General features: G+C 36.7%; 2 protein-coding genes across 2 annotated transcripts; both read left to right on the top strand.

Annotated features, from left to right (window-relative positions):
- The first annotated feature begins 836 nt into the window (after window positions 1-836).
- On the top strand, window positions 837-4,890 carry LOC116710882 (translocator protein-like). The gene is made up of 4 exons (XM_032550169.1): window positions 837-982; window positions 2,791-2,966; window positions 3,754-3,892; window positions 4,000-4,890. The coding sequence occupies exons 2-4, from the start codon at window positions 2,794-2,796 to the stop codon at window positions 4,156-4,158; spliced, it is 471 nt and encodes a 156-aa protein (XP_032406060.1). The 5' UTR covers window positions 837-982; window positions 2,791-2,793; the 3' UTR covers window positions 4,159-4,890.
- A 1,093-nt stretch (window positions 4,891-5,983) lies between these two features.
- On the top strand, window positions 5,984-9,362 carry tspo (translocator protein). The gene is made up of 4 exons (XM_032550168.1): window positions 5,984-6,308; window positions 8,227-8,402; window positions 8,482-8,620; window positions 8,730-9,362. The coding sequence occupies exons 1-4, from the start codon at window positions 6,306-6,308 to the stop codon at window positions 8,901-8,903; spliced, it is 492 nt and encodes a 163-aa protein (XP_032406059.1). The 5' UTR covers window positions 5,984-6,305; the 3' UTR covers window positions 8,904-9,362.
- The last annotated feature ends 415 nt before the right edge of the window (window positions 9,363-9,777 follow it).

Below are 9,777 nucleotides of genomic sequence, written 5' to 3'. Positions count from 1 at the left end.
GTGCAGACTGTTAACAAGACTTGTTTACTAGAGCAACTGTATGGAAAATATGTACAACTAGTTGTTTTACAGTACCATAATTTATACTTTTACTTAATAGTTACATTACTAAAATAATATTAATTATAGTAATATTAGAAAGTTCTACTCTTGCTTGAGTGACATTTCTGGATACATCACTGAATGAAGAACAAACATGTTTTAAGTAAAAATGCACCAGACACAGAAACGTACCTAAATATATTGAAGTGAGACTTCTTGTTTGTACTCAAGCTTTGTCTGCTGTGCTTTAGTCTTTAAAATACCAGAATTTACACATAACTGTATTTTTGTCTGTTTGATTACATCAATTTGAAATATTAAATCAGATATTATACTAAAGTAGCCTTTTTATGAAATACATTTTTACTCTTATTTTTGTAAAAAATTTTATGGCAACTTACTTTTATTAAAATATAAAATAAAAATATGTTGGAAGTAGTTATACCTTCTTCGGCTAATTTATTAATTGACTTCTCTAACATTACTTCATAATGTAATAAAGCCTTTTAAACAGAGCGTGATGATGTTCCTAGATTTAGGTTTTCCGAGGTAAATTGAACAGGGCACAAAACGTCTCTGTGGTGCAGAGGTGGGGAACTATCTTAAACGTGTTGTAATCTCAGCAAATAAATAAGTAAAATAAAACAGACGAGATTAGGCAATAATAAAAAAGCATCAAAACACGGAAGGGTACTATTTGACCCGTGGACAAATTCGGCGTTATAGAATATGTTAATTTTATTTTTGTTATTTTTGTTCTTGCAGCCAATGGCTGATCAGAACGTGGTGACGTTACGCTGTTTGCCTTTTTTGCGTTTGAGGTAGGGAGTGTCGGACAATAACCTTCACCTTCAGAAACCAGACAGTTTACGTAAACGACTGCATAACGCTTTCTTACATCACTAGTGACTTCCTTGTTGAGCTGTCAGGCACGCTGACGGTAAGACACAAATTGCTCTGAATTTCGAGGCTACTTTTAAATGGCTGTAGTCGCATCTCTCTCGACCACTTTCTGGGTGTCAAACTCCAGTCTTCAAGGGTCGCTGTCCTGCAACTTTTAGATGTGCCTCTGCTGCACCACACCTGAATAGAATAATTAGCTCATTAGTAAGGCTCTGGAGAACTTATCTACACAAGGAGGAGGTAATTAAGCCATTTCATTCCAGTGTTTTGTATCTGTGGCACATCTAAAAACTGCAGGACAGTGGCCCTCGAGGACTGGAGTTTGACACCTTGTGGAATTGGCTTAATAACAGGATGTTTTGTTATTAGTCACGTGCTTTATTTGTTTCATATGTTCTGTAAAACTCTATTATACAGGAAAAACGTTACTTTAATGCCATTTTTGTCAGCATAGTGGATCTAAATTTGATTACACTGTAATTTGCATGTTCTGTAAAGGTAAAATAAGAATAAGAAAATAAAAACAAGCACAATAAGATTATGTTCATTAGGCCGTTTTTCAAGAAGAATAAGATATTCTCTATAGATGGATAGATATGATCTCCCTTAGATCAGGCACCTATCTCTGCAGACCCAAACATTCTGGATACAAACTGCGTAAACTTTTACCTGCAAAAGCTAGTTGTCACAGAAAAAGTTTCTCTACCCAGACTGTCTGATGAACAGTGACTAAATTGATACCATCCACATTTGCGCTAATTCAGCCAGAAATTTCTTTTTTGTAAAAACACAATATGGGCATACTTAGAAAAAAACATTTATTTTACTTCCCTTCTTTCTTATTTATATTTAAAGGGATGCACTATGTCACAATTAAATGTGACATAGATAGTCCTCCCATAACTAAATGTTTCAGATCATTGATCATCATAAAATCTGATAAACATAAACAGAGTAAATGCAAAAAGCAGAGTTCATCCCGTTAGATGCTGCAGAAAGCACAATCTGGACAGGTCGCTGTTCTGTCACACGGCAACATAGAGACACACAGAACAAACAGCTGTGCACAAACACACTCCTCACATCCACATGTTTTGGAACTGTGAGAGGACAACTACCCAAAGAGAACCCACGCATGCACAGAGAGAACATGCAGACTCCATCCTGAATCACCCTTCCCTTTGACATTGGAGCGGTACTGACCTCTGATGCATTTCAGAAAAAGAACATCACAATAACAGGCAAACTGGCAAGTAGTTGTGTAAACATCTCGGGATACTTTGCTATTTTAGAAACCATGAATTCTGTTCTTAGCAAAAACATAAAAAGTTCAGATGGAGAATGTTCAACAATGAGTTCATGGTCTTTAGCCTATGAATGCACCCTAGGATTTGCAGCAGGATAGTGATTCAAAACACATCACAACAAGTGATTTTAATAACTGAAGAACTAAACAAAATTAGGGTTTCAGAGTAGGCTAGTTAAAGTCTAGACATACAATCATGATGTTGTGGTATAACCTCTGGCCAGTCATGCTCAAATCTGCTGTGTGGCTGAATTGAACTGAATTCTTGTGCAATTACTTTATTTTTTTCTTTTACATAGGACAAGATTAGTTTGGATTGTTATTTTCCCCTAATAAGTGAAATCACCCTTTAATAACTACTTTTTGTATTTAGTCACATTAGTTGAGTGATAATAAAATGTGCTTGATGATGTGAAAGTTGCGACAAAAAAAGAAAAAACTGAAGATATTTGCCTGGGAGCAATTACTTTTCGTATTGTATAATTCCTGCGACCCATCTTCTTCAGAATCGGTCATAAAATCATCTGGTCTTGTTTCAGACCATGTCTCTGCCAATGATTGGGTTCACAGCCCTGCCCCATGTCGGAGGGATTCTTGGTGGCTTCATCCGACGCAGGGAGGTCTACACCTGGTACGCAAGCCTGAAGAAACCCTCCTGGTGCCCACCGAACGGAGCGTTCCCTGTGGTGTGGACGAGTCTTTACACAGGGATGGGGTAAATTATACACAGCATGGCTAAGTTCAGTCTTCCAGAGAACTTGTCCTTTTTGTACTTAATTCAGGTAATGTTTTCATGTTTTCAAAATGAAAAGTTCAGGACCAGGAGCCGATATATTATCAGTTCTCAGTGAATGTGTATGACTTTATTGCTCTGTTATCATTCCTGCAGCGCAAGTTATTTTTATACAGGCTACGGAGGAACAAAAATAAAAAGCCATGCAGAGTGCATGTAGGTGCTCTAAACTATTGGTTGGCGGATTTTCAAACATACTTGAAGTATACTGATGATTCATCTGAATGCATGGATGCTTTAGTATTTCAAAATTGAATTTTTCAGCATAACACCTGAGATTTTACTGTTTTCTTTTCTTTCTGCTTTCTAAACAATATAGTTTGAACCTAAAAATACAGAAGTACTTGAAAATATACAAAACACTGCATCACACAAATTCCTTGTAATAGCTGTTGAAATTGCCATCTCTAATAATATTTTATCTCTACTGTTTATCAATTAATAGTGATACCAAGTTCCATATTTTGGATTCAACAATTATAATGCTATTAATATTATATTGCCATGAAAAATATTTAGACTTTGAGTCTATTTTCAAACGCAGCTGCTACCTCTTCAGCTCCAAGCATGCTCTTGAATATTTTCCTTCTTTAGGTATTAAAAAATCTTTTCTTTCATTCTGTACTCACTTATGAAGGAAGAAAACCTTCTCTTTTGTAATGTAGGATTAAGTGTTAAGAATTTGTCCATTTTTTTTTTTTCCATGCAGGTATGGATCCTACCTAATTTGGAAAGAGCTTGGGGGTTTTACTGAAGATGCAGTGGTTCCAATGGGACTTTATGGGCTGCAGCTCGCTCTGAACTGGGCATCAGTTCCTCTTTTCTTTGGTGCACACAGTCAAAAATGGGTAGGCTTTAAAACATAGAGGTCTCTATTAATGTTATTTTTAAATTCTAGAAGTGAATTTTACTATTGCAAATTGTCTGATAAATGTGTTTTATGTTCACATTTTAGGGTCTAATTGAAATTGTGCTTCTCGATGGGGCAATTGGAGCCACCATGTTGTCTTGGTATCCCATTAGCCGCACTGCCTCTCTGCTCTTAGCGCCATATCTGGCTTGGATGTGTTACACCTACCGCCATCCGTTACTGCATATGGAGAGACAACCCTGATAAAAAAGAGTAGAGTACAGTTTACAGTATTTTTCTAGGTCATTTCTGTACAACGAATCTGCAACCTAACCTAAGAAAAATAATTGTTTTTTCTACCAGGTTACATGATAGTCTGATTCTAAAAGCAATTATTGATGTTTTTTCTAGTGTGATAAAGGCAGCTATGAGGTCTAAAAACAATTATTATGGTATTATTGAGAAAATTAACTATGTGCCTCCAGCTGTTAATGAATTGTATTTACTTATTTTATCCTGTTCTGTCACTGGGCACAGGGCAGGGTACACCAAGGATAGGTCACACTCACCTTCACACACAAAGGGGCAGCTTAGAAACTTTGTAAATTTGACATGCATATTTTTGGGCTCTGGGAGGCTATCTAATTAAATCAGATAGTTTTTATTTTGAGTTATTTGTAGGTTAATTTGAACTTAAACTACGAATGTCCAAAATTATTGAGCAACAGAAACCTTGTATCTAACAGCCTCGATTATAACTGGTTTGGAATGCTGTTCTTTCTGTGTAATTTATATGTTTGTTTCTGCAAAGTTTCCTTCTGGTAATACTCTTGACCAACTTGTGCTTTTTGGTTTTTAGTCCCCAGAAAAATTTAATAAACTGAAGTGCCTGGACAATAGATGTTTGTTAAAGGCTTTTGTCTTGCCATCAACTTATCTCTGTACTCTTGTCGGTCTTGAATTATTGAATAAAACATTGTCACATAAAGAGTGCAAGTGGACCAATTTCATTTGTTGAAAAATTTACATCCCCTGACGTTTGTGTATAGCCTGTTATCTAGGAGAAAACTTCTTAAATAGAAAATAAATGCACTTCTCTTGGCTTTTGAAGAGTTTCCATCCCCCCCACATAATGAAAACATTTCAAAAACAAGAAAAGTTCAGTTGCTTTTTTGTTTTTGTTACCTAAAAAATATTTGTTTGGTCAGGTATGTAGATGCCACAGGAGTGACGAATTGTTGATATGTTAGCTGTTTATGAAAATGCAGGCATGTTACCAAAATTGATCGAATAAAAATTATGAACTACAGTCAGAAATATTCTTTTCTGATACATGTTGCATAAAGTCATTTAGTCATCATGGCCATGAATTTCTCAAGTCTATGATTCACATCCATTATTGTGAATGGCAGAAACCAAGATTCATTGAAGATTAGTCTCTTGGATTAATGTGAACAAAATAGGGAAAAAGCACTTTGACTTCAGGCCAAGTGATTTATTTGATAAACTAAATTAAAGTAGTGCAAAATTGTTAGATGAATAGAAAATGATTCAGAGTTTAAGTTTTTTTTACAAGTTAAAATCTGAAGTGATGTATTTCACCAACCACAACCAACCGTGGTTACAGAAAAATCTGTAGTCAGAAAAATCACTTAAATAGAACCTGTCTGACGAGTAGATTAAAACACAAAGGCTTGAAAAAATTAAAGAAGAGAGAAACAAAGTAATTCATAATCAATCTGGAAAGGTTTACGAAACTTTGGGAGTCCTGCCCTATTTATTTTTAAGTTATGTCAGTTTTGGATCCTCCAGAGATTAGCTTCAGCCTCCTGAAATAAAAAAAAATGGTGTATTTTGACTTTCAAGTAGTCATTACTGTTCTTTGACAAATGTCATGTCTGTCTATATTTTTAGAGAATACGTGACTGCTTAAAAGTTTCAAAACAGTAAACCATGTCAAATATGTTGAAATGTTAATGATTTAACACCAGGGACAAGCTGGGGTTGTATCAGAGCTGCAGCTAAGAGTCAACGTCATTCATGTGAGAAGGGAAGGAAACTATCTTGAGCCTTTAGCAATCTTTGCTGTCGTTACGTTTCCGCCGACTGAAAAGCCAACGGGAAACTTGTACTAACAGGCTGAGCAAGAAAAGTGTTAGCTTCATGTAATTTTTTATCCTTGTTCTCTCAGAGTTATATGTTTTAGGCCTCCTGACTGTCGCCACAGCGCCGTCACGTTGTTTGGGTGGCTGATCGTGGGAGGGACTGAGGAGTGACCGCGGCGATAAGGCTGCCCTGCCCTTTAAAAGCAGCTATATTACAGGACTGTCAGCATGCTAGAGACTGCATGTCTGTAGTCTGCTGTTGCTTTTACCTTTTATATACAGCGTATCAACTATCCGGACTGAGAGATGGTAAGTGTTTCAAACAAACTCATGACCAGAGCCGTCACACGATGCAAAGGAATACTGAGGGAAATCATTTTTCTGCAACTTTGACCGCTCTGTGTTTTAAGTAATACGTTTTGCAACAAAGTATTTCGCGAAAGGAAATGCGCGTTAGCTCTTTTTTGTTTACATGTCGTACAACCTGCCAAAAACACTCATTATTCCTACAGTTCCACGAAGTATTCATCATTAATTAAGCAGATTATTTTTGGAGTATTTTGGAGAATTGTCCGTTTGGACACGCCTTACACCGCGCAAGTTACAAAACAAGGCGTACAAGTTTACAGTTCAAGTATGATACTAGATTCAAAAGCTGATCCTGAAATTTTAACTTCTGTACTGAATCTGGTCATATAAATTGGATATTAGATAAATGTTTGAATGGTTACCCACATGCCCACATGGAGTTATCATCAGGACGTGTGACCTTCAAACAGCAGCTGGAGGTTGAATAACAACTATTGAAATGATATATAACCAGGGCCGGCCCAAGGCATAAGAGCACTTATGCCTTGGGCCGGCAAGGCATAAGTGCCTTGCCGGCACTCCATGGGGGCGCTCCATGGGGGCCCCAATGGAGTGGGGGCACTCCATTGGGGCGTTTGGGGCCCCATGGAGGCTTGGGCCTGTATATAACCAACTTTATTGGAAGGTTGTAAAATTAATGGGTACTATGGACAAATAGCCTGGACTATATGTTCTTCTGTAAAAACTTGACTGGCTTTTACACCGATAAACAAAACGGTAAACTAAAGGTGAAAAATTTAATCTATTTATTTGAAGAAACAAAATCCAAAGTAATGCACTACAGAGCTAAGTCAACTCAAAGTGTATTTTTGTAGCACACTTAAAAGATCAGTTGAACAAAGTACTCAGTGCAGCAAAAGTTATGAAATCTTTGTAACTTGGTTAGAAAAATATACATTGTACTGCAACAAAAACGTATGAAAAGGAAACCTACAATGAAATACCCCAGTGCTTTGAGACAATGTGTACATGTATAAAATTTAATTTTATGTTTGCACATAAATAGGCTGTAATTTATGTATTAATTGCACATATAGTATGTGAACTCTAAATTTGCAACAGTTTTCACCTGTTCAGAATGACTTATAAAGTTGAACATTGTTGTTGATTGTGAAGAACAAGCAAATCATATCCAACAATGCAGCATGTCTTTTGCACTTTCTGCTACTACGTATTATAATTGATGTTTTGCATTATTTTATCCTGAAAGGTTTCTGTTCAATTTCCAGATAGACAAATGTGTGCCAGTGTTCCAAATCCACTTTTATTGTGGTTTTCATTTCTGAATGACATTTTCAGCCTAGAATGGTCTTAAAACCTTGGAAGACCTGGACATAGAAAAACATGGAAAAAACATTCAACCTTGTAGATGATTTTGACTCTGGAGATGAAAATATTTTTTTCAAATATTTTCTTCTTGTTTTTGCAAGGTATTGTAGATGTAATATAATGTAAAATTATGTTGCATCTTGTGCATGTGTTGTGCAAAAGTCCACATGTTTGAGACATCTTCCTTTCCTATACTATGCAAAGATTGAACAACAGGATACAATATCTTAGTTTGATTAAAAATACAGAAGAAAAGTCAAAAAAAATTTGTTTGAAATAGAGATATTGTAATATTACAGTCACACTTAAAAGCACTATGTTTAATTACCAGCTACTTATCCATTTTATTCTTTTATTCATAACGATCACTTGTCCATTGGAGATCAGCTGTGCCTTTACCTTGAAAAATTCTTTTTTTTTTTGCCTGCCTCTTCACAGTTTATGAAAGTTATTGTATAACATGATTAATATTAATTAATATCTGCAGTTTTAGCAGAGGGTAAACTGTTACAACTTGCTCTTATCTCAGACCATGTGGCTGCCTATGATTGGGTTGACGGCTTTGCCGCACATCGGTGGTTTCTATGGTGGCTTCATTACACGCAAAGAGGTAAAAAACTGGTACCCAACCCTGAACAAACCCTCATGGCGCCCACCAAACGCAGCATTCCCTGTGGTGTGGACTTGCCTGTACACCGGAATGGGGTAAGTGGGACACTAGATTCATCATTCAGCCACTCTGCTCTACAGTGAGTTTATTTTTTGGATGTATTTTTTTATGCAGGTATGGCTCCTACCTGATCTGGAAAGAGCTTGGAGGTTTCACTGAAGATGCTGTGGTTCCACTGGGGCTTTATGGGCTGCAGCTCGCTCTGAACTGGGCCTGGACTCCCATTTTCTTTGGTGCACACAAACTGAAATGGGTACATTTTTTTTTTTTTTCACTCAAATAGTTACCTAATACATGTAAAGGGTGATTAATGTTTGAAGTCCAGTCCAGTCAATGAGATGCCCTCCTCCTGTGCAATTTAGGCCCTGGTGGAGATCGTGTTTCTCACGGGGACGGTTGGAGCCACCATGGTGTCTTGGTATTCCATCAGCCGCACCGCCTCCCTGCTCCTCGCTCCCTATCTGTCCTGGCTGTGCCTCGCCACAGCCCTCAACTACTGCGTATGGAGAGATAACCCAGAGAAAAAGGAAGAGTAGAGCACATTGCAGTGTGTTGATTTCCATTGCTAAATCTTAATTCACTACAATAAAATTCCTTTGCAGAAATGACAGATCAGTTTCACAGCTAAGCTTTTTTTTACGATTCAGCTTTTGTCTATCAGTTTGACAAGGACCTGTCTACATGTTATTAGTAAATCATGCCCATGTGTTCTGCAGATCACCATCCTCTTCAAAGTAACTCTTAAAAATGGGCACTACTCCTGTCACACTAATACAATAAGGTATACTACATTCTGATCAAAGCTTTTCAGACTTTGAGTATCCAGCTTAACTCAGGATCCATATAGGAACTGAGTTTTGTTATATTTCTGTGCTTCCTTTGCTAAACATTTTTACGAAGTCATGCTTTTCTGATTAACATTTATGCGTGTAAAAGGTTTGGTGTTCTAATTTGCATTCTTTTCATTTGTAAATAAAATGAGTTTTTTAAGCAAACCAGAGCCACTTTTTTAAAGACGGGAGTAAGAAGACTTTGTGTTCCAAAGTGTTCATAAAATCTCTTTCAGTTTAAAATGAGCTGCTATAGATCCTGTTTCTAACGTGGCGTCAGCCTGGTGTTAACTGCTGTGAGAATAAGAGGAGTTGCAGCTTCTGGTACTTGAGTTTTAATTCATGACTTTATTTCCCTGTGCAGAAACTCCTGCTCAGGTTTGCAGTAAATGTGTTTGACTTGTTTAAAGTTTGTTTCCAATTTGTCACGGACCTGATTATGCTCGTAAAATACATATAGCTGATTAGGCTTTGCGTAATTCACAAATACATATTTCAACTCATTTGAATGAGTTAAATGTAATTCTTTTTAAACATGTTGACATCTATTTTAATTTTACTGTAGAAAATGTACTCACTG

The sequence above is a fragment of the Xiphophorus hellerii genome, chromosome 20 (genome assembly GCF_003331165.1).
Source record: "Xiphophorus hellerii strain 12219 chromosome 20, Xiphophorus_hellerii-4.1, whole genome shotgun sequence".
Lineage (NCBI taxonomy): Eukaryota > Metazoa > Chordata > Actinopteri > Cyprinodontiformes > Poeciliidae > Xiphophorus > Xiphophorus hellerii.
Note: the sequence above shows the minus strand (reverse complement) of the source record. Positions and strands in the feature narration are given on the sequence as shown.

Bases quoted from the DNA above. Each gene is read 5' to 3' on its own strand.
- LOC116710882 (XM_032550169.1), top strand. From the start codon at position 2,794: ATGTCTCTGCCAATGATTGGGTTCACAGCCCTGCCCCATGTCGGAGGG. The intron at 2,967-3,753 runs GTAAATTATACA...TTTTCCATGCAG, and splicing joins AGTCTTTACACAGGGATGGG to GTATGGATCCTACCTAATTT. The intron at 3,893-3,999 runs GTAGGCTTTAAA...TTCACATTTTAG, and splicing joins GTGCACACAGTCAAAAATGG to GGTCTAATTGAAATTGTGCT.
- tspo (XM_032550168.1), top strand. The intron at 8,403-8,481 runs GTAAGTGGGACA...TTTTTTATGCAG, and splicing joins TGCCTGTACACCGGAATGGG to GTATGGCTCCTACCTGATCT. The intron at 8,621-8,729 runs GTACATTTTTTT...TGTGCAATTTAG, and splicing joins GTGCACACAAACTGAAATGG to GCCCTGGTGGAGATCGTGTT.